The 25,407-nt window shown below is 38.7% G+C and overlaps 1 protein-coding gene across 2 annotated transcripts in view; it reads left to right on the forward strand.

Annotated features, from left to right (window-relative positions):
- SLC38A1 (solute carrier family 38 member 1) overlaps window positions 1–25,407 on the forward strand; it is a 69,905-nt gene that overhangs the window by 10,067 nt on the left and 34,431 nt on the right. For both annotated transcript variants that reach the window (XM_058558440.1, XM_058558441.1), the window contains 4 exons: window positions 3,912–4,025; window positions 7,094–7,311; window positions 21,145–21,220; window positions 21,724–21,839. In XM_058558440.1, coding sequence (XP_058414423.1) covers window positions 7,190–7,311; window positions 21,145–21,220; window positions 21,724–21,839 — 314 coding nt within the window. In that variant the 5' untranslated portion in view covers window positions 3,912–4,025; window positions 7,094–7,189. The remainder of the gene's footprint in view (window positions 1–3,911; window positions 4,026–7,093; window positions 7,312–21,144; window positions 21,221–21,723; window positions 21,840–25,407) is intronic.

Genomic DNA, 25,407 nt, shown 5'->3' on the forward strand with positions numbered 1-25,407 from the left:
ACCTAGGAATAAATCTTACCAAGGAGGTGAAGGACCTATACAATGAGAACTACAAGACATTATTGAGGGAAATCTACGATGACATAAAGAAATGGAAAGATATCCCATGCACGTGGATTGGAAGAATAAACATAGTTAAAATGTCTATTTTACCTAAAGCAATCTACAGATTCAATGCAATCCCAATCAGAATCCCAATGACATTCTTCACAGAAATAGAAAAAAGAATACTAAAATTTATATGGGGCAACAAAAGACCCCGAATAGCTAAAGAAATCCTAAAGAAAAAGAACAAAGCAGGAGGCATCACAATTCCTGACTTCAAAACATACTACAAAGCAATAGTAATCAAAACAGCATGGTACTGGTACAAAAACAGACACACAGATCAATGGAACAGAATTGAAAGCCCAGAAATAAAACCACACATATACGGACAGCTAATTTTCGACAAAGGTGCTAAGGACATGCAATGGAGAAAGGAAAGTCTCTTCAATAAATGGTGTTGGGAAAACTGGACATCCACATGCAAAAGAATGAAAGTGGACCATGTGCTATCGCCATACACAAAAATTAACTCAAAATGGATCAAAGACCTGAAGGTGAGACCTGAAACTATAAAACTCATAGAAGAAAATATAGGCAACACACTATTTGACATTGGGTTTAAAGGAATCTTTTCGGATGACATGCCTACCCAGACTAGGGAAACTAAAGAAAAAATAAACAAGTGGGACTTTATCAGACTAAAGAGCTTTTATAAGACAAATGAAATCAGAATCAAGATGAACAAACAACCAACCAGCTGGGAGAGAATATTTGCAAAACATACATCTGACAAGGGGTTGATCTCCATAATATATAAAGAACTCACACAATTGAACAACAAAAAAACAAACAACCCGATCAAAAAATGGGCAGAGGAAATGAACAGACACTTCTCCAAGGAAGATATACAGATGGCCAATAGGCACATGAAAAGATGCTCAACATCACTAATCATCAGGGAAATGCAAATCAAAACAACACTAAGATACCACCTCACGCCCGTTAGAATGGCTATAATCACCAAGACAAAAAACAACAAATGTTGGAGAGGATGTGGAGAAACAGGAACCCTCATACACAGCTGGTGGGAATGCAAATTGGTGCAGCCTCTATGGAAAACGGTATGGAGATTCCTCAAAGAATTAAAAATAGAGATGCCCTATGATCCAGCCATCCCACTACTGGGAATCTATCCAACGCACCTGAAATCAACAATCCAAAGAGGCTTATGCACCCCTATGTTCATTGCAGCATTATTCACCATAGCCAAGAAGTGGAAGCAACCTAAGTGTCCCTCGACTGACGATTGGATTAAGAAAATGTGGTATATATATACAATGGAATACTACTCAGCCATAAAAAAAGACAAAATCGTCCCATTTGCAACAACATGGATGGGCCTGGAGCGTATTATGTTAAGTGAAATAAGCCAGAAAGAGAAAGACAAACACTGTATGATCTCACTCATATGTGGAATATAAACCAACACATGGACAGAGAAAACTGGACTGTGGTTACCCGGGAAGTGGGGGTGGGGGGTGGGCACAAGGGGTGAAGGGAGTCATATATGGGGTGAAGGACAAACAAAAATGTACAACCCAAAATCTCACAATGTTAGAAACCATTAAAATATCAATAAAAATGTAAAAAAAAAAAAAAAAAAAAAAAAAAAAAAAAAAAAAAACCAATAGTGATTCATAAAAATTCAAAAATTAAGTGGATGTGACTGGATATTTAGTGATATTAAGGAATTCTTGTTATTTTTTAGGTTTGATAGTAATATGGCAGTACTGTTTTAAAAAAGAGTTCTTACCTTTTAAAGATGTGTGCTGAAATATTTACAAATGATAGGAAATCTGAGATAGGCTTTAAAATAATTCTATGTGCTGCTGGGGTTTGGAAAACTTCAACAAGATGAGCCTGAATTGATAATTGCTGAAGTTGGTACATGGGGGTTCATTCTGTTCTGTCCACGTTTATATATGTTTAAAACTTCCCATAATAAAAAATTTAAAAGGGAGGAAAAAATAAAATTAAGAACATCAATTAGGGTTTAATGGCATATAACAGAGATCTTTCTATGTATGTTAAGCAAAAGAGATTTAATGTAGGGAATTAAGTGCTTGTAAAATTGTTAGAAGAGGTGGCAGAGCCGGCTCTAGGCTGGGCCTCTAGGAATAATTACCAGAACACCACTACTCAACTGGGCTGCTAAGAGAACTACTACTTGTGCCTCCCTCAGGAAGCTAGGAAACGAGGAAGCCGGTTTCTCATCGTCTCAACTGCATGCTCCAGGAACACGTCACTTGAGTCAAATCTGATGATCAGGAATCCGTAGTCACAACTGTTGGCTCCAGTGCCATTTGCTGCACCTGCTAGAATTATACCAGCAAAATGGATGCTGGTGCCCCCACCACCTTGCTCTCTGATTGGTAGAATCTAAATCATATCTAGAACGCTAGCTGCAAAGGAATGTGGGAAATGTAGTTTTCAACTTTCCATCCTCTACAGAACTGGACTAGAAAGAAATGGGAACAAATATTGAGTGGGCCAATCCACCACGAAGTATATTAGCAATTGAAATTGTATTTTTGCTTATTTATCTCAAAAAGTAATTTTGGACAATGGTTAAGTTACAACATATTCTTTGGTTTGGATTTCCCTCTCCAATCTTTTAATTATCTTTTACCAAATCTATAAAACCTCCTATTACTCAAGAACAATACCTTGCTCCCTCTAGCTAGGTCCATCTGAATGGTCATATAAGGTGGTTGTGTGTGTATTCAGGCTCCCTGTCTTCGCTTGTGCTGTTCCAGGACAAGTAATGCCTTCTCTATCCTCCAGCCTAAATCCTACCTGTTCTTAGACATAGTACAAATCCTATCTCTTTGTAAAACCTCACCTGATTTCTCCAGGCCTCATTTATTTCCCTCCTTCCTCCCTCTTTCTTTCGCTCTCTCCCTCCCTCCGTCCTTCCTTTCTTCCTTCGCCCATTCCTCTCTTCCTTCCTTCCCTCTTTCCTTCTTTCCTGTATGTACGTATGTATGTATGTCTCTGAAATCTTTCTGGACTTGTTCTTTGTTCTGCCATATAGTTTGGTCTCTATCATGCAAATATTTTACGGTATACTGTCACTTTATGTGGGAGAGTCTTCCTTTCTTAAATAGGCTCTAAACAATGTAAGGTTCAACAAGTTTCTTTGTATATCCTCTCCTTTTATACTTAGAGTGTTAAAGAGTAGAGAATAAGGTTATGTATTTGACAATGATACTGTTAGTAAAATGTACCAAGAAGCGTACCAAGATACTAATGCTTGCTTAAGAGTACCTCACATGATAGAGGTAAAGGATCAGAAATGTTCTGTGCTGAGTAAACTGTAATTTGTAGCCTATTATAAACATTGAGAGATAGTAATTATGGTTGGGTTAACGTCAAGATCTTCACACCATGACCCCATTCGGCCTTTTCATTAATTGTGTAGTCTGATAATCGCTTCTATCTTTCAGTGAAACTGTAATTCTTTGTTTCTTGAACTCAACCTGCACTTCTACCTCTGTGCCATTGACCATGTTCTCCTTCATTGAGAAGTCTCAGCTCAGGCCCCAGGTCCACCTGTCAATCTCCTGTCCACCAAGCAGTGTGACAATCCAGCAGTAACAGGTTGGATGTCAATTTATGGCATGGTCTGCAGTTAAGCAAGCATTTGCAGTAATGGTGTGGACTTGTGTTTACTGACATAACTCAGGATAGGAAACCAGATCTTGTTAAGTGAAAAAATATGTTTTAAAAACTCTATGGTATGATTTCCATTTTTGTACATGTATACATAATTTTTATTTGTGCTCATTCTTTTCGTTTAACAGATATTTATTGAGGGTCTACTGTGTGCCAGGCACTTTATCTATGTGCATTGAAAACCCTGGAAGGTCATATTCCAATATATCTACAGTGGTCATCTCTGCTTGCTGAGAAAACAGGTGACTTTTTTCTGTTTACTTGTCTCCTCCTTCATTTGCAAACTTGTATTTTCAAAGTTTTCTACAAAAATCTATATTATTTATTGATAAGGAACTAAAATGTTTTTAAAAAACACTTCTGGGCCGGCCCCGTGGCTTGGCGGTTGGGTGCGCGCTCTCCGCTGCCGGCGGCCCGGGTTCGGATCCCGGGTGCGCACCGACGCGCCGATTCTCCGGCCATGCTGGGGCCGCGTCCCACGTGCAGCGACTGGAGGGATGTGCAGCTATGACATGCAGCTGTCTGCTGGGGCTTTGTGGGGGAAAATAAATAAATAAATAAAATCTTTAAAAAAAAAAAACAAAACACTTCTGTTCTTCAAAATGCTTACAGTGTAATGCTACATGAGAAAAGTAGGTTAAAAACAGTCTAAAGTCCCAATGTTAAATAAAAAAGAGAGAGAGAAGGAGAGGGAGCTAGAGAGGGAGAAAGGAAAAGAAAAGGAAGGAGAAAGGAGTAAATACATCAAAAATCTAACAGTGGCCATTTTGGGGTGGTGGGGTTTCTTTTACATTGTCCTTTACAAGGATTCTACAGTGGGGGTGTATTAGTTCTAGAATCAGAAAAAAGAATTTTTTTCTTTTTCAAGAGCCAGTCCAAATGTGACATTTCCATGAAGCTGCCTCAGATCCCCGAATTTGACATTTTTCAAACTTTTTAAATCCCTTCATCACCTAGTACTCAATAAATATATGATAAATTGAATGGATAACATTTTCTAAGTGTGGTCTCAACCTTAATGACAGGTGTCACTAACTTTGTTAATTTTCCCCGTTTTCCAAGTTTTCGTTTTCAAGAACAAGTAAGATTTCAGATAGGTTATTTCACAACAATAAAAATTTATTAAAAAGAAAAAGAAGAGGAGATTAGGACACAGACAACACACAGACAGAGGAAAAACCATGTAAAGACATAGCAAGAAGCCAAAGAGAGAGGACTCAGAGGTGATTAAACTTGCTGACACCTTGATTGTGGACTTCTAGTCTCCAGAGCTGGGAAAAAATAAATTTCTCTTTAAACCAAAGGAAGAAAAATTTATTCTATGATTAACTTAGTACTAGTATTTGCCTAATGCTGACATAATTTTAGTGGCCAGGATGTCCTCTATTCTTTTTATTCTTTTCCCTTTTTGTCCATTTTTTAAATGACTAGTTACACATATATGTTTTTTTATATATATATGTGTGTGTGTGTGCATGTGCGTTATTTGTATGCACATACACGCACACACATATATATTGATATGAAAGTTTAAATTCAAACAGTAGACTCCAGATCTATTGTTAGTTGACCTTTCCTTGCCTCAGAAAATTTTTGTCTAGTGGCCTATTTCCTATCAGTTTGTGGAGAGAAAAGGACTCTTAACCCAGACTGGAAGCTCCATCCACTGAATCAACTTTCTCCCAGCCCTGTGGTATCACTTCAGTAGCCTCTGAGAGAGTCACACAGGAGAGAGCCAGTGGGGCAAGAGTCCTAGAAATTACCCAGTCTGGTCCATTCATGCAGCCTTCGTTAAAGGGGGGGCCAAGGCGTGACAGTCGTGTTCAACTTTTTTAATGCACTTCAACTTTTGCAAAGACAGGCTGTAAACAGTGCTGCTGTGTGAAGGCACTAAAAGCAATTAGAGATGACCCCATCTCTAGCGCTACCACCCTGGCTAGAAGAATCAGCCCCGAGCTGCCAGGTTGGCCTCAGCCCAGTTCATGGAGCTTAAATCTCCCTGTCCTGGCTTCCTGCTTTCCAGGAGAGGCCCCGCCCTCCCTGAAGGAAGGGTGAGGCTCCTGGAACCTGAGGGATTAGGAAGTACTTATGTTGTGGAAGCTGTAAATGATCCTGGAACCAGAGAAGTTTCATTCTAGATAGGAGACTATGTGAATGAAAAGGAATAAATAACTACAGGCCCGCCATGGGGAAGAGGAGAAGAAAATTCCTGAAAAAGTATCATTCTAGGGTACTTTCTATGGGCCCTGAAGATGTTATCAATTTGCAAAATACTTTTTGGGATATACTAGGATGCTTAGATGGGCACATTGGAGTTTTGACTCTTAACTAGGTTACAGTCATCTTATGGAATTCAGGATCAGACAAAATATCAAAACTTCATCCAAAGGGGTTTACCATTGGAGGTAAACAAAAGTCTTATTGCCATTCGGAGTCATTCTGTGGTCCCCATCACCTCACTGAAATTGTCTCAGTGAAGCTCCCGTACGTACACAGGCCTTGCTTTTGAAGTTGCATTTACCTCTGTTGCCGCCCACTTTTTGATTTGTGGTGTGTGTGTCTGAAACTCTTTCCCCCCTTATATACTATTGATGACCCCTCAGAAATTTAAATCACAGTCATCCATGTGGGGGAAAATGTGAACTCTGCAAGGCTTTCGTTTCTGATGAGGAAATAGAGTTTCAGGTGGATTAACCTAAATCCCCTGAGTATGAGTTTTTAATTCCCTAATTCCCTGACCTGGAGTGATTGCATTGGAGAGACTGATTTAATCTCTTGCAGTTGATGGATAAACTGTTTGCTAAATTTCAAAACACAGATTTGTCCTTTGCTGCTTGACCTCCAGGTTGGGTACTTGATCCCTCGTGATGCCATTTATTGAGGCTTTGCATTTTTATTAAACTGGGATTGCTAAATCAGAGGTGCTTTTGTGTCTGTGCAGTCTGTACCCAGCTATCTGTGTGCCCTGTGATCTGACACGTTAACATACTGAATCGCTTTCATTTTAAACACACTGTTTCATAAAAGGCGCCTATATTGCCTGCAGCTGACATGGTATTCCTATAAACATGAGCATAAAGATTATGGGACGTGATGCATTTTATAGTTAAAAATGGAGGGAGATTTATGAAAGGCATAAAAATTTAGAGCCTCTATGACTTGATGTACCAAGATTGCTTTAACGCATTGAGTAGCTAAACGTAAAAGTTGCATTATCAGTAAATTAACTATTTGTTTACTTGTAATAGTTTATTTTTAATCAGTGGTGATATTCATATGTTTCATTATTTTTCATTGTGTTGTATTTCAGGGGTGTCAAGCTGATATTTTTGCTGCTGTCCACTTGTAAATACACTCAGAACAGGAGAATTTGGACTAATTTTTTGACTACAGGTACTTTCCAATCATGATGCATTTCAAAAGTGGACTCGAATTAACCGAATTGCAAAACATGACAGTGCCCGAAGATGATAACATTAGCAATGATTCCAATGATTTCACTGAAGTAGAAAATGGTCAAATAAATAGGTGAGTATTTTTCCACTAACACTTTCCATCCAATGAAAGAAATATCTCTAAAATATTATTCTGGTTTTCAGTTATTCTCTTGAATTATTCATTACTAGGGTTACGTTCCATTTGAAGATGTAATTTGAATTTCTTATGTGACATCTGTTGGGCATAGTCTGCAATAGCAGATGAAGCAAATAGGAAAGTAATTTATTCATCTTTTCAAATCTTTCAATTGAATCTAATAAAAATGTATAAATACATTGGACCCCAACCAGCCCTAACTTTTCAAAAGCTCTGTGCTTATGAATTAGACAAGACTGTTGGAATTTCACTGCATACCATATGTGGATGTGTACTACAGTCATCTGACCTCGCCCACATTTTAAGCAAAAAACGGTCAAAGTCGCATTTGCCGATGTTCCCATGTTAAAACTACAGATACATCATTACAAACATCATTTGTAACGTGGATTTTAAATAATAACAACAATAGTTGAGCTCAAATGGCTCCACGAGAAACTATAGTAGGGAAATAGTACATGAAAAAAGAGGAGATATGGCGAACGGGATGAGGTAGAGAGGGGGGTGGAAGAACGCTGGCCTGGAAGCTCTTGGCCTCAGCTGTGACCTCAGCAATTCCTTCCGACTCTCGGGCTCTGTGTTTCTTAATTTACAAGAGTAGGACCAACCAAATGTCTTTTTTTTTTTTTTTTTTAATGATTTGGGGCATTCTCTGAACTACTGATTCTATAGCAGCTTATATGGACCCCTTAGCAGGAAGCTCTCTAGCTCGGGAGTTGGTGGTGCAGTTTTTTTGAAGCATGAGGCCTCCTAAAGGCTAGGAGAAGAGAGTGGAGTAGACAGGACCGCTTATTAGACAACAACGATGCTACACTTTGGAAGGGGGCCAAAAGGAAATTGGGATGGAGGAGGATGAAAACATTATGTCAACTAACAAAGCATCTTTGTAGAAATCATTTCTGATAATCTGCTCTACATTCTGATATAGTGTATAATTGAAAGTCCAGCACAGGACTTCGCTGCCATCGTTTACATCCACTCAGAAGTTTCAGCCCTGTCTCTCTTTCTTTTTCTCTTCCTTAAATGTTCTTAGTGGTTAAGTCCCCAAGCCAGACACTTCCTCATTATCATCCAAGTATTATTTACCGTGTTGTGATATTTCTTATTGTTGGACTCAAGTTTGCTTCTTTCACCTTTTCTGAATAACTATTAAGGATAACTACCGTTTCTTGAGTGCCATGTGTTTTTACATGTATTGCCATTTATTCTTGTAACATCTTGCAAAGTATTCTTTTGCAAATAAGGAAAATTTAAAAATTTAGTTTACAGGTAAGGAAACTGAGGCTGAGAGAAGTAAAATAGCTTGCCCAACAACATACACAAGTCTGTCTGAAATCCCTGTCTTTATCCTCTATCCTGCTGCCTCTGATTACAATGCTCCAGCATTAGTGAAAAAGGTAGTCTTTATTAGTTCTACTAACCTCTACCAGTGCCATTTTATGCTCTGTACTTCTGGAGGCTTCTGCAGTCACTACTGGCCTCCACTTACCCGTGGATGGAGTTCTAACCATTTCCCAAATAGGACACTTTGGTTTTATAATGAAGCTTCATTCCCAAAGCAATGCAGACTTGGAGGACCTTAAGTGAGAGTCATTTATAATATTCTATGTAGAATCTGAACTTGATCTTACAAAGTTTTACTTACTAAAAATACTAAGTTTCTGGGGCCAGCCCGGTGGCGCAGCGGTTAAGTGTTTGCAATCCGCTTCGGCGGCCTGGGGTTTGCAGGTTCGGATCCTGGGTGCGCACCGATCCACCACTTGTCAAGCCATGCTGTGGCGGCATCCCATATAAAGTAGAGGAAGATGGGCACGGATGTTAGCCCAGGGCCAATCTGCCTCAGCAAAAAAGAGGAGGATTGGCATCGGATGTTAGCTCAGGGCTAATCTTCCTTGCAAAAAAAAAAAAATTAAGTTTCTGAGGTGGTGACCACTTGCAGTGGGTAGAAGCACCCCTTCTCGCCCCTGACCTGGGCACCTTGGCTGGGTGACCTCACTTCCCTGTAGACTGTGACTAAGGCAAGGAGCTGGTGCAGCGGGAGAGCTGTTGGGTGTGGACCACTTGTTTTGCGGAACTGGGTCCCACTGCTGCACAGGCAGTGTGATGTATTTATTTATTTTGTCTCCCCTCTTTCACTGACACGGTTCATAAATCTTGCTTCATTTCTGGTTCTAGGACAGTTAAAATTAAAAACAACATATTATAGCATACAGCCTCAGCTTTTTAGCCTCAGGCAAAAATAAAAAAAGACCCCCACCATCATTCCCGCAAAAGTTTCACCTAAGTCCCTCTCACTCTTCTTCGGCTTTTTCACAGTGATGGGAGGAACGTAGACCCAATTATACGAATCTAAGAGAACCATCTCCCAAAACAGTGAACGTCCAGGTAATGGTGTCTCTTTTTAGGAAGCTAGAGAAAATGTTGAAAACAAACGTTCATCTCTGATTACCTGGCATCTAGCTGATAGCTTTGCCTGGAAACTCCCCACTAGGATACTATAAGAATCATTTTTTTAAGTTTAGTTAAAAATAGAGTAGAGTCATTTGGGCATTAGGACACCTACCGTTATTCCATCTCAATTGTTTTATTTCATACCCTAGTTTTGGTGATGTAGTCATAAAAATCTATACCTGGAACAACAAAACCTTTCAAAATGCCCACTAGGCCGGGACTGCTGACATTTACCTGTGCGTATGAAACGCCTGGAAACCTTGTTAAAATGCAGATTCTGATTCAGTCTGTCTGAGATGGAGCCTGAGATTCTCATTTCCAGCAAGCTCCCAGATGATGCCCATACTGCCGGTCCATGGACCACACTTGAAGTAGCAAGCTCTAGACTCTTCCTCTAGATGTGAGCTTCTTGAGAGAAGGAACCATCTTAATCATCTTTATATTTCTTGTACCTTGTAATGATGTAATAATAGTGCCCGGTACAGGGTGGACAGTACAAAGTATTTGTTAAATGAGAGCGAGAGACAGAGACGGACACAGGGAGAGAGAGAGCAGTTATGTGCATGGTTTGGTTTAGACTTGTATTGAATCCTGGCTCTATCAATAGATCTTGTGTGATCTTGTGCTTTGAGCCTCAGTTTCATCCCTGTAAGAGAAGGATAATAATAATACCTTACCTCACGAGATTGTTGGGGAATATTAAATACAATACTGTTTGTAGGTTAAGAACTCAGGCTCTGCAATCAGCCAGCTTAGGTTCAAATTCTGTTTCAACAGTTTAGTTATTAGTAATGTGCCTTTGGTCAAATTATCTAATTTCTCTAAAATGGAGCTAATAATAGTACCAACCACATGTAATTATTGTGAAAATAGATGAGAAAATCCATGTAAAGTACTTGTCTCAGTGTCTGGCAATAGTAAACTTTTTAGTATGAGAAAAGTCTAGATCAATAAAAGTGCAGCCCTCTTTCTTTGGCAAGCTCTTCTTTATTCTCCAATCCGAGGAAGAATGATATTGCTTTAGGCTTTGGATGATTTGCTGGTTGTTGTTACCTTCAAGTTGTTGAAATATTAGTAGATTATCTAGCTCTATCCAGGAAAATAGTCACATATTTTAATATTTATCTACTGTTGTTCTCATTTATATGTATAGTTATTGTTGTTATGACCCAGGAAGAATCTAAGAAAATTTGAGTCTCTCATTAAGATTTTTCTTAAAAGAATTTGGGGCAACTCTTGTCACTATACCCTACATCAGCTTTTTTTTTTTTTTTTTTTTTTTGTCCCTGTCTCTATTGCAGAGTTCATGTATATCACTTGGGAGGACCCTTGCAAAGTTCCCTCTCTTCTTCTAATATTTTTTCTACACCTTAGGGAAGAAGATTCCATAACTTCCTCCTATATTCAGTTTTTATGTCAGAAATTCTTTCCTCGCTTTAATCGCTCCCGTTACAATTAACGTCTGTTTTCTCCTATTTTCAACAGAGTTTATCCACCAGGTAAAGGCTCTGTGTACCTTCTCTTTAAATGCCTGCTGTTTCTTCAATTCTTTCATCTTTTCGAACCTCTCTGTTACTTGCGTCTTTCCTCCTGTTCTCTTTTCCTTTTTTATAGAATGTTAGAATTTCAAGGAAAGAACTGGGAAAGGTCATTTAAGTTCAACCACTCATCTCTTTTGTGTTATGAATCCTTTGATGAAACTCTATAATCTAGTAAGAACCTGATTGGTAGAGATTAAAATAGGAAGATTATCTTCCCATTGTACAACCTATCCTTAATTGGATTGTTGTTGTTGTTGATTTATTTTTGGTTTTAAATCACTGCTCTGTGTTGCTCGCCTCCCTTCACACTACCTCATTATAACGCCTACATCCTTTCTAAGGCTTTGTCTGTTGAAGGTCACTGCGACAGACACTGTAGGTTTTTGTTTTGTTTTGATTTGTTTGCAGAACATTTGGCTACCGAATAGTTGGTTGAATTCTGCTTTATAGGTACAGACTGACCCAGTGAAAACTCTCTTTTAGTAATACTTTTATCATCCTGAGACCATGTGTCAAAGGCACCTTCTCCCATAGCCCATTTTTAAGTCAATAAAGAGAAATTTTAACACAATTTCTTTGCCAGAGGTCAGTGCTTTTTAACACGCAATTGCATTTTTTACATGGTGAGAGAACAGCAACTTGTGGTAAGCTGCTTGACCTAGTTATTTCAAATGGACTTTTCCATTACAAAAAACGTTGGTTTTATTTTGTTTAAAAAAAATTTACAGAAATACAAAGCAAAGATTTAAAGGCTAAAGAGAAGAAAAAGTTGAAACACCATAAAGAGAATACAGAGGCTTTCTTTTTTGTTTTTTTTTTTTTAACAAAGTTCTTTTATTTTTATTTTTATTATTTTTATTTTTTATTCATTTTTTAAATTTTTTGTTTATTGAAGTAACATTGGTTTATAGGCTTTCTTTAAGTACTTCATTCTTACTGACCTAGATTTCCCTGCAGCCTAAGCTACCCTGTGATTCCTAAATAGAAGATGCATGTGCGGTTTCTGGAGGGTTCCTCTGAGTTGCTAGTGCATGGACAGTTACATATAAGAAGGAGCTGAGGGAGTGAGAGAACGACACAACCCCTCTGGATGCCAGAGGAGCTTAATGGCACAGTCTGTGCCACAGAAAAATGGTAAATAGGTCAGAGTCAGAAAACTCAGTTCTAACCAGAGTATAAGACTCATGGAAGATGAGGGCTTGGAACTGTGGGGAGGCATTGGCTGAGAGGAGGGTGGAGGATCTCCTGAGGGGAGAGTGGATTCCTACTACTTGTTTTTCAGTGTCTATTCTCAGAATGCACTGGTCATGGCTCAGTCCTCACTCCCTCTTGGGAGGATCATTTTGAGGAGCAGGGGAGTTGAGATTGGGACATTGAGGTAAAGTCAAATGAAGCAGTACCTGGAACTGCAGGCTGAGGAATTTGTACTCAAAACTTGTTCAGTGGAGAAGCAGTGAAGATTTGGGGGAAAACCTATTAAGTCTTGCTGCAGAAAGTAGACCAGGACAAGCAGACCAGAAGGCAGAGTCAGGAAGGCGCTTGATATATAATGTGTTTTCCTGTGCTTTTTAATGATTACTCATCACAGCAGCTCTCTAAGTCAGTTTGATTCTTCTCATCCTGCAGAAGTTCTGCGGGAAAGAGCTGGCAATCATGCAGAGGCCTTATTCTTCATCCCCTTCCGTTGCACAATGTTCGACCCTACTGAATGCCCCTTGTGTCACAGTGCCTGCATCTCTTTCTTCTCTGCCCACCAAGCCTCTGCCACCAATTCTGGGGAGTGTTGCCAGGCTGGGAACTGAGATCTGCCATAACAGGGAGTTGATGACTGTTTTGTTTGGTTTGTTTGAAAATGTTCGGGCTTTTCCCTTAACTTAAAAGTAATGGAAATTCTCTTTGGAAGACAAGTCCCTCCACAAGAAAGGCAAATGGGGGACCATCTGAATAAAGATTTGGTAGACTTGAGTTGGTCATTAAAATTAGCGTGATTAAATACAGTCTATTATTTAACAGCAACACTAAATATGAGTCAGTTTCATTTTGGAAAGTCGCACACCCACATTTCCTTGGGCTGCCCATGTGAAAAGGAAGGGAGCCTTCCCTTGCCCCTCTCCAGGGAGATCCTTAAACCTCAAACTGTGGAAAGGTTTAAAATGTTAAGGGCAAAGGAGGGCCAAACTAATCCTTAGTAGCAACGCTATACAATTGCCAGGGTTGTTCTCCAAAGCTACTGCTTTCATTATGTCATTCTCTTGCTAAGAACCCGCAATACTTTTTCTCAGGCCTCTGCCTTTAAGTTTCCTCTGGCTAACCCCACCCAATAATGGTTGTTCCTTCTCTGGATTCCTTATCTCACCTCAATTTTGCAGTCTGACATTCCTATTCTGGTGTTAGCTGGTCTGGTCTCTCCTCCACTGGAGTGTCAGTGCCGGCATTTCAGGAGACTGAGGTTTTCTTCTACTTCCTTTTGATCTCTCCCAGTAACTGGACAGGTCCCAGGGAGAGGCAGATGCTGAAAGGAATCAACTGCAGGTTGTGCTACTTATACCAGGTGATGGTCTTAGAGGAATTTCCAAATATATCTATTGCCTCTCTGCTTTATCCTGGTGAAATAATGCAAATGGAAAATGGAGAAGTAATGCCAGGGAGAAGCCAGATCCCTTGGATTAAAGATGAAAAGGGTAGATAAATAAAACCAACATTGATGATATGTATCTTTCACTAAAAAAATGTTTTATTGTGAAATATAGCATCATTCAAAACAGTCTATGAAAATACAATGTACAGTTTAAAGATGTACGCTTCCTTAAAATAGTCCAGTTCAAGTGGCTTTACATTTCTTAGTGAAAAATACACTGTGTGATGTCAGCATCATGGTGGAGTGAGTTGGTCCCTTTGTGTCTCCCCTCTAAGTTCCAACTAATTGGACATCCATTAACCAGCAGTGCATTCCCTATTTAGTACAACAGGATGTCTGAGAGATCCTGGCAGCTATACATCTGAAGGTGGGTGTACTGGACCCAGGGAAGCAATGGAACTAGGGGAGCAGCCCCTCCCCTCCCCAGGCAGCAATCCAGGACAAGATCCTCACACAGCCAGCAGCATGACTGTGAGTGGAGGCGGCAGCAGCCCCACCTCTGCCAACACTTTTGGAGCGGCAGTAGCAGGTAGGGAGCACCTGCCGTGCAGAGGGGGCCCCGCCCTTGAGGCAGCCCCGCCCACGGAGTGCCCTGGCTGGCCTGCAAGAAGGCACTCTGTCCAATGGCTGCCTTGGTGCCCGTGCCAGCAAAGCGGCCAACCGGAGCAACCACAAGCCCACAGGGCTGGAGCAGAATAAACATCCCCTGCAGCTACCCCCCCACCATCCCCACCCCCCTCAATGGTGGCAAAGGGAATCTGTGGCCAGAAGCAACAAGAACCCCCACAGATCCAATGACCCAGCCCCCAGTGGGAGCAACCCTGACAGCAGTTCCATCAGCAGCAGGGGCTGTATAAAGTCCCCGGGTCCCCAGGACCCTGCCAGCAACAGTGACACCCATGAACCCAGCACCCCTGGCAGCGGTGCAACCAGCACTCTAAGACAACCTGAGAACAGCAGTGCAAGTGGTCCACAGGACAGCAGCGTCGGAGCCCACAGAAAGCCAGTAGAGGAACACAGGACCCAGGTGATGAGAACCAAAGTAACCAAAGCTGTACCCAAATAAGAAAAAGTGATTACTACCGTGAATGTGCCAGCAGAGGATCAATTCATCAAACACCATGAAGAACTACAGTAATGCTGCAGGACCGAAAGAAAATCACAACCTCCAAAAACCAAACCTGAAGTCACAGAAGACTACAGTCTAATTGACAGAGAATTCAAAATAGCTATCATAAAGAAACTCAATGAGTTACCAGAAAATTCAAAAGACAATTCAGTGAGCTCAGGAATAAAATTAATTAACAGAAGGAATACTTTACCAAAGAGATTGAAGCTCTAAAAAAAAAACCCAAACAAATTCTGGAGATGAAGTACACAATTAAAGAGATGAAAATTAAAATAGAAAGCATTAAAAATAAATCAGACCAGGGGCCGGCCTGGTAGCGTAGTGGTTAAGTTAGCACGCTTTGCTTCAGTGGCTGGGGTTTGCAGGTTCAGATCCCAGGTGCAGACCTATGCACCACTCATCAAGCCATGCTGTGGTGGCATCCCATATACAATATAGAGGAAGATGGGCACAGGTGTTTAGCACAAGGCTAATCTTCCTCTTTTTGCTGAGGAAGATTGGCAGCAGATGTTAGCTCAGGGCTGATCTTCCTCACCAAAAAATAATAATAATAAATTTAAAAAAATAAAGCAGACCATATGGAATAGAGAAATCTAGAAATGATTCAGGTGGAAGAGGAGAGAGAACTAAGATTTTTAAAAAATGAAGAAATTCTTTGAGAAATATCTGACTCAATTAGGAAACATAACATAAGGATTATAGGTATCCCAGAGGGAGAAGAGAGGGAAAAAGGAACAGAGAGCTTGTTCAAAAAGATAATAGCTGAGAACTTCCCAAACCTGGGGAAGGAACTGGACATACAAGTACATGAAGCCAATAGAACTCCTAATTATATCAGTGCAACAAGACCTTCTCCAAAGCATATAATAGTAAAACTGGCAAAAGTCAATGATAAAGAAAAAATATTAAGGGCAGCAAGAGAGAAGAAAATAACCTACAACACAACCCCCATCAGGCTTTCAGTGGCTTTCTCAGCAGAAACTTTGCAGTCTAGGAGAGAATGGAATGAAATACTCAAAATACTGAGAGACAAAAACTATCAGCCAAGAGTACTCTATCCCACGAAATTATCCTTCAGATATGATGGAGAAATAAAAGCTTTCCCAGGTAGACAAAAGCTGAGGGAGTTCATTGCCACTAGACCTGCCTTAGAAGAAATGATTAAGGGAGCCCTCCTACCTGAAACAAAAAAGCAAAGGTTTACAGAGCTTTGAGCAAGGAGAAAAATAGGAAAAAATCAGAAAATTGCAGTTATCAGAATAGGTTAGCAAACACTTAATTATAACATAAAAGATAAAGGGAAAGAAAGCATCAGAAATAACTATAAACGCTTCAATTTAGTCACAAACTCACAACACAAAAAAGAATAACCTATGACAATAAAAACATAGGGGAAAGGAAAAGGATGGAACCTGCTTAGGCTAATGGAGATAAGAGGCTATCAGAAAATGGATCATCTCATCTATGAGATGTTTTATACAAACCTCATGGTAACAACAATACAAAAAATCAGACAGAGTCACAAATCATCAATAAAGAGAAAATTGAGAAAACCATCACAGAAAACCACCAGATACCACAGAAATACAAAGGATTATAAGAGAATACTATGAGAAGCTATATGACAACAAATTGGATAACCGAGAAGAAATTGATAAATTCTTAGAATCATACAACCTCCCAAAACTGAATCAAGCAATAGAGAATCTGAATATACTAGTCACAAGTAAAGTAACTGAAACAGTAATTAAAAACCTCCAAAAAATTAAAGTGCAGGACCAGATGATTTCTCTGGTGAATTCTACCAAACATTCAAAGAAGATTTAATACCTATCCTTCTCAAACTATTCTGAAATATTGAAGAAGACAGGATGCTGCCTAACTCATTCTACAAAGCCAACATTGCCCTGATACCAAAACCAGACAAGGACAACACAAAAAAGGAAAATTACAGGCCAATATTGCCAATGAACATAGATGCAAAAATCCTCAACAAAATATTAGCAAAATGAATACGGTAACACATTAAAAGGATCATACACCATGATCAAGTGGGATTTATTCCAGGGATGCAGGAATGGTTCAACATCCACAAATCAATCAATGCGATACACCACATTAACAAAATGAGGAATAAAAATCACATGATCATCTCAATAGATGCAAAGTAAGTATTTGACAAGATCCAACATCCATTTATGATAAAAACTCTCAATAAAATGGGTATAAAAGGAAAGTACTTCAATGTAATAAAGGCTATATATGATAAACCCACAACCAACATCATACTTAATGGTGAAAAACTGAAAGCCATTCCTGTGAGAACGGGAACAAGACAAGGGTGCCTACTCTCACCACTCTTATTCAACATAGTATTGGAAGTTTGGGCCAGAGCAATTAGGCAAGAAAAAGAAATAAAAGGGATCCAAACTGGAAAGGAATAAGTAAAACTCTCACTGTTTGGGGGCCATCCCAGTGGCATAGTGGTTAAGTTCCCATGGCTCCGCTTCGGTGGCCCAGGGTTCATGGGATCGGATCCTGGGCCTACACACTGCTCATCAAGCCAAGCTGTGGCAGTTTCCTACATACAAAATAGAAGAAGATTAGCACAGATGTTAGCTCAGGGCCAATCTTCCTCAAGCAAAAAGAGGAAGATTGGCAACAGATGTTAGCTCAGGGCCAGTCTTCCTCACCAAAAAAAAAAAAAAACAAAAACTCTCACTGTTTGTGGATGACATGATTCTGTGTATAGAAAATCCTAAAGAATCCATCAGAAAGCTATTACAAACAATCAACAACTACAGCGAAGTTGCAGGGTACAAAATCAACATACAAAAATCAGTTGCATTTCTATACACTAATAACAAACTAGCAGAAAGAGAAGTCAAGAATACGATCCCATTTACAATTGCAACAAAGAGAATAAAATATCTAGGGATAAATTTAACCAAGGAGATGAATGACCTATACATTGAAAACTAAGACATTATTGAAAGAAATTGAATAAGACATAAAGAAATGGAAAGATATTCCATGCTCATGGATTGGAAGAATAAAAACAATGAAAATGTCCATATTATCTAAATCAATCTACAGATTCAGTGCAATCCCAATCAGAATCCCAATGACATCCTTCACGGAAATAGAACAAAGAATGCTAAAATTTATGTGGAACAACAAAAGACCCCAAATAGCCAAAGTAACACTGAGAAAAAAGAACAAAGCTGGAGGCATCACAATCCCTGACTTTAAAATATACTACAAAGCTATAGTAATCAAAACAGCATGGTATTGGCAGAAAAACAGACACACAGATCAATGGAACAGAATTGAAAGCCCAGAAATAAACCACACCTCAATGGACAGCTAATCTTTGACAAAAGAACCAAGAACATACAATGGAGAAAAGAGAGTCTTTTCAATAACTGGTGTTGGGAAAACTGGACAGCCACATGCAAAAGAATGAACATAGACCATTATCTTACACCATACACAAAAATTAACCCAAAATGGATTAAAGACTTGAATGTAAGACATGAAACTATAAAACTCCTACAAGAAAATATAGTCAGTATACTCTTAGACATCAGTTTTAGCAGTCTTTTCCAATATCATGTCTACTCAGGCAAGGGAAACAAAAGAAAAAATAAACAATTGGGACTACATCAGACTAAAAAACTTCTGCAAGGAAAAGGCAACCATGAAAAATGAAAAGACAACCCACCAACTGGGAGAAAATGTTTGCAAATCATATATCTGACAAGGAGTTAATCTCCAAAATATATAAAGAACTCATACAACTCAACAAGAAAAAAACAAACAACCCAATCAAAAAATGGGCAGAGGATATGAACAGACGTTTTTCCAAAGAAGATATACAGATGGCCAATGGACACATGCAAAGATGTTCAACATCACTAATTATTAGGGAAATGTAAATCAAAACTACTGTGAGATTTCACCTTTTACCCATCAGAATGGCTATAATTAACAAGACAAGAAATAACAAATGTTGGAGAGGATGTGGAGAAAAGGGGACCCTCATACATTGCTGGTGGGAGTGCAAACTGGTGTAGCCACTGTGGAAAACAGTATGGAGGTTTCTCAAAAAACTAAAAATAGAAATACCATATGATCCAGCTATCCCACTACTGGGTATTTATCCAAAGGACATGAAATCAACAATTCAAAGATATTTATGCACCTCTATGTTCATCACAGCGTTATTCACAATAGCCAAGATGTGGAAGCAACCTAAGTACCCATCAATGGATGAATGAATAAAGAAGATGTGATATATATATATATACACATTTATATATATATATGTGTGTATATATATATATATACACACACACATACACACAGTGGAATACTACTCAGCCATAAAAAAAGACAAAATCATCCTATTTGCAACAACATGGATGGACTTTGAGGGTAATATGCTAAGCAAAATAAGCCAGACAGATAAAGACAAACTCCGTATGATTTCACTCATATGTGGAATATAAACAAACACATAGATGAGGAGAACCTATTAGTGGTTACCAGAGGAGGAGAGGGTGGGAAGAGGGCAAAAGGGGTAAAGGGGCACATATATCTGGTGACGGATAAAGACTAGACTATTGGTGGTGAACACGATGCAGTCTATACAGAAACTGATTTGTGATAATGTACACCTGAAATTTACACAACATTATAAGCCAATGTGACCTCAATAACATAATTTTTAAAAAATTCACTGTGATTAATTCTTACTAAGAGGAGATAATTAAATTTCCAGAAGAGCTGAAAAGCATCCCTAACGTGTCCTACTAATATGTGCAGCAGTTTGCCTGTGAATGGACTTTTCTTTGACAATAACACTTATTTTTTTAATGAGGAGTTTTTTAAAAATTGGAAATTTAGGTCATAAAGTTCTCATACTAATCTTGAATATATTTGACAATTGTTAAAGCATTCTGAATTCCTACTTCTTTATATTTGTATATAGTTTACTCCACTCAGCCGATCTGAATCTTTCCCATCCCCACTCAAGTCTCACTCCCCATGGAGAGGAGTGATTAACATCTGTTGCTCTTACTCTGTGTCTGGAGCTGTACTGAAATTTTACACGTGCTCTCTCATTTAGTTTTCCCAATAATGCTACGCGATAATGTAATAGTATTGCTCCCATTTCACAGATGAGGAAACTGAGGTAGCATGCCCCTGTCCTCAGAGCTAGTGAGGATTCCAACTCAAGTTCTAAATCCCACACCTTCTTCAAACCCTAGCTCTGCCCCTAACCATGAACTATATGCCCTGCCTCCCCCGACCTTAATTTCCTAATCTGAACTCCTATAGCCTAGGGTCTGCATCTCTTATTACATACCCCGCTGTCTCCCTCATCTCCTGGTCTAGTGACTTGCATCTAGCTGGCGCTGAAAGCATGTTTGATGGAGAAGGAGTTGTTTTCTTTTTCGCAGGGGAGGGAGAATTCCTATTTAATAGCCTTGTACTCCGGGAATGTGAGCTCAGAAGGAATCCTGCCTCCAGTATTCTTTTAAATGCCAGGTTTATAGTATTCTTGAGATTATCTAATTTTCAGTTAAAGAAAAATCTATAGAAAAGCTAACTTAGATTGCATATAGTGTTTTGATTTATTACTATTAAAGTGATTCAAAATGTATAGCGCTTTTTGACTTATGAGTGTCTTTCATTTCATCTCAAGATGAACACCTACTATTTGCATTGCTTTGTACTAAGTGAGGGATATAAAAATGAATAAGGCAAAGTATCTGCCCTTGAGTGCTTGCAGTTTATTTGGGAAAACAAGAATGTAGACAACTAGTGCTGGAAAAACAACAAAACAAAACAGAAACCAAGGGTGGTTGAATAGGGCTGTAAACTGGTAGGTTTAGACTGATAACTTGTCACGTGTGATGTTTTGGTAAGTAATAAATCATTTAGTCATAATGTTAAGCTTCAAATCATTATCATGAAGTTAATTATCATACGTGTCTTTACAGCAAGTTTATTTCTGATCGAGAAAGTAGAAGAAGTCTCACTAACAGCCATTTGGAAAAAAAGAAATGTGATGAATATGTAAGTGTCATTATAATAAAGTATGCTTATTCTTTTTAATCACATAATTTGGGACAGATGTTTTTAATTCATATAGCATAGTACCATAAGCATAGCTATCTACATTCACCAGGATATTCCTTGGATTCTCTGTATTTTTTCCTGAAACCCATTAAAAAAAATAACTAGGGGCCAGCCCGGTGGCATAATGGTTAGGTTCACATGCTCCCCTTTGGCAGCCTGGGGTTTGCGGGTCTGGATCCTGGGTGCAGACCTACACACCACTCATTAGGCCGTGCTGTGGCAGTGTCCCACATACAAAATAAAGGAGGACTGGCACAGATGTTAGCTCAGGGACAATCTTCCTCCCCAAAAAAATAAAAATAAAAATAACTAGACCACTAAGGAAGGATTTCTTGAATTTTATTTCCCTGTTGGTTCCTAATAGTGCTTTAAAGACTTTGGCACGATGTACCTTCTTGGTGACTATTTTGCTTGGTGTGAATGTTTGTCTCTTTGTTCAGATTCCAGGAACAACCTCCTTAGGCATGTCTGTTTTTAACCTAAGCAACGCCATTATGGGCAGTGGGATTTTGGGACTCGCCTTCGCCCTGGCAAACACCGGCATCCTGCTCTTTCTGTGAGTGTTGACACTACAGTACTTTCCATTTTAAAACTGTATTTTCTGTGTGTTTCTGTTCAAGTACAGAAGAAATTGAAAATATTTCTAAATAGTTTTTATTTCCTTTTATGTTTTTACTAACTTGGCTAAGTTACCACTACATACTTTTATACTGTTTGTTTGAATGATATTCCAAGACACGTAATGTTTATAAGAAGTGGAAGGAGAAAATCTTTTTATTAATCAAAAATGCCAAAATAAGCACTCATAAAAGGGATTAAAAGATTTTAAAATAGCATTTTTTGTATATTTGGACTCTTTACCTGTCCCTTTAAATCTCAGCTAAATGGTCAAAATATTAAGAGGTGTTTAATCCAACGAGTCACTATTTTGGTATTTGGATTGCGATGGAACATGTACTATATCCAAAGGTAATTGCAAATTTGTAATAAATATTCAAGAAGCTTAGAAGTTTTCAGTGTTTTAAAGATGAGAAATTAGCATGTACTTTTCCTCTGAGATTCAGTGAAAAGAAAATGGGCAATTTTCTTTTGAAATACGTTCATCTCAAACTGTTGAATAGGACTTTCTGCAAATGCACAGAGGGCTTATTTTCAGTTGGAACAAGGTGAAGACAGATCGTAGAATTTATACCAGGAAAATTCTCACCCAGCCTAATTTCCCTCTCAAACTTCAAAGGGAGTATCAGTGGTGCTTTGCTTGAGGAGGCAAGGAGGAAATTCTCTTCTTCCAGGGTCTTGCCTTTTCACCCCTGACTACATTCACACGCTCTTCATTGGCCTTGCTCAGTTGTCCTCATTGCCAGATCATTTTGATGGGAGCATCGTTTCCTTGGAAGCAGTGACTGAAATGGCTGCTAATCCTACAAATTGTGTATATTCCTTTAGAAAGACTTGGAAAACTGTAATGGAGGTGCATTGCTACCCATTCCATTACTCAGACATCAGAAATGCCCATCCATGCTGCGCCATATTGATCCATGGCACTAGGGATTAATATTCTTACTTTTGAGTGTAAACCCGCTAGAGGTGTCCTTCCTAGAATTAAAACAACTTTGTGTAGGACAGTGAATTCAATCCACTTTCTTCCTTATTGTCAATGTAACTCAGTAAACCCAACTGTAGCTCCCTCTCTTTATTGCCCTGGGTGGGTCTTTCTATGTGGTCTTTCTTCTTATGTATACCTTGAGCCAAGTGCCAGGTTTTAGGGTAACATGACAGTTGGACAAAACATTTCTATTGTTAATTTTTTTTTATGTGTGGAAACTCTGACCCTCTGAGGATACCACAGAGATAGCTTGTGTCACTGTACTTCTGATTTTCAGTGAGATGAAATGAGACACCTGACTTGCAGGCCCAACTCCTCTTCTAAATGACTGTGTAGTCTTAAGCAAGTTACTTAGAAGCTCTGAGCTTCAATTTCCTACTCTTTAAAACAAGGAAATTGCACTAGAAAAATCTCAGAACTCTGCCAACCTCCAAAACCCTATGGTTTTGTAACTATTTTCAGTCATCCCAAATTTGGAAATATGTTCAGTTCAGAAATGTGTTTTAAATTGATTTCTTTTTTTAAGTTATTGTAATCTATCAAGTAGTTATATGTTAACATAGCGTAAGGAGTCAATTCTTTGATGATGATGACAGCAACAACAACTCTTGTAGCTCTTACATTGTGGCAGGTTCTACCCTAAGCATCTTATGCTGAATCCTTACAAGTCTCTGTGGTAGGTACTATCGCTAGTTCTCTGTTTCACGATAAGGGAACTGAGGCATAGAGAGGAGACTTTTATTTTGGAATCTCTTTATCACCATTCTGGGAATTCCCTTCATCTCTCTTTTCTGCTAGATCTCTTGTTTCCTGTATTCTATTTCTTCTTTCTGGATTTACCTCCTTGCTTTTGTTGCTGAGAAAGGATGAATAAAAATGAATTTTTTGAGGCCTTCATGTCTGAAAAATGTCTTTATTCTACCTTCACCTTTGGTTGGTAGTTTGGATGGATATAGAACTCTGTATTGGCAATAATTTTCCTTCAGAATTTTGAAAGTGTTGCTCCACTGCTTTCTAGATTTTTCTGTTGTGAGGTCCCATATGCTTCTAATTCCTGATCTTTTATCTATAGCCAGGGTTTTTGTTTTTTGTTATTTTTTTCCTGGAAACTTGTCAAATCTCTTTGTTCCCAATGCTCTGCAGTTTCACAATGATGTGTCTTGATGTGGGCCTCTTTTCATCCATTGTATCAGGCAATTGGTGCATCCTTTTCTTTCAGAAATTCATGGTCTTCAGTTTTGGCATATTTTCTTACATTATTGTGTTGATGAATTCCTTCCTCTTCTTTCTCTTTTCTCTCTTTCTGGAGCTGTTACCCAGATTTTGGACCTTCTGGACTAGTCCTCTAATTTTTTTATTCTTTTATTCATTTTCATTTCTACTGTTTTTCACTATACATTCTAGGATACGTCCTCAATTTTTTCCCAACTCTTTACTGAATGTTTTATTTCTGTTATTATTTTTTATTTATAGGACCTTTTAAAAATTCTTTCAATGTTCTTTTTTATATTATTTTGTTTTTGTGTTATGATTTTATTATCTTCTCTGAGGATTCTAATGATACTTTTTCTCTGTTACAGAAAATTTCAGACATAAAGTAGAGAGAATACTATAAAAGATTCCCATGTTCCCTTCATCCCACAGCCACACTTATTTAGTCATTCTTCTCATCCAGATTGTCATGAAGCAAATCCCAGCTATCATATCATTTCATCCATAAGTATTTCAGTATATTTCTCTAAAATATAAGAACTGCTAAAACATAACCATAATATGTCATACCTAAAAAATGAACAGCAGTTCCTTATATCATCAAATATCCAAAAATATTTAAATTGCTCTGATTATTTCATTTTTTAAAAAACAATTGGATTGTTCAAATCGATACTCAAATAAGGTCCATATAGTGCAATTGGTTGATATGTGTTTTAAGTGTCTTTTAATCTATAGGTTCCCCCATTTCTCTCTTTTCTTTTTTTCATGCAATTTATTTGTTGAAGACTGGGCCATTTATCCTATAGAGTTTCCCACAGTCTGAATTCTGCTGATTGTATCTCTGTGGTGCAAGTTGACTTTTTTGTTTGTTTTTGACTCTATCTTTCATTTTAGAATCTTTCCTCAGTTGTCAGGTGGTCATTGTCTACTATATTCGAGAAATAGGGGGAACACAAGGCTAATTTGAGGCTGGTACACATGAGTGGGGCTTGTTGGCAGTAGCTTCCCTTGAGGTGCTGTCAACAGCTCTTTACTTGGGGAACCACCAGTGTCAGTCTCTCTTTGGCTGTTCAGATCTGTCCAGAGAATATCTTCCAGTCCCCTGCCTGGAGGGTCTAGGCATTGCTGCCATCTTTCTGGGAACCAAGTGAGGAAAAGGGTTGGAGCGAATATCTCAGCATGCATGTGTTCACCCAATCCCAGTTTTCATTACACTACCTCCTCCCCAACAAGTTGTGCTGAGTCCCTCACCCAGAGACATATTTTATACTTTCCAAAGAAAGTATGTTCAGATATGGATGTT

This window comes from Diceros bicornis, chromosome 17 (genome assembly GCF_020826845.1).
Source record: "Diceros bicornis minor isolate mBicDic1 chromosome 17, mDicBic1.mat.cur, whole genome shotgun sequence".
Taxonomy (NCBI): domain Eukaryota; kingdom Metazoa; phylum Chordata; class Mammalia; order Perissodactyla; family Rhinocerotidae; genus Diceros; species Diceros bicornis.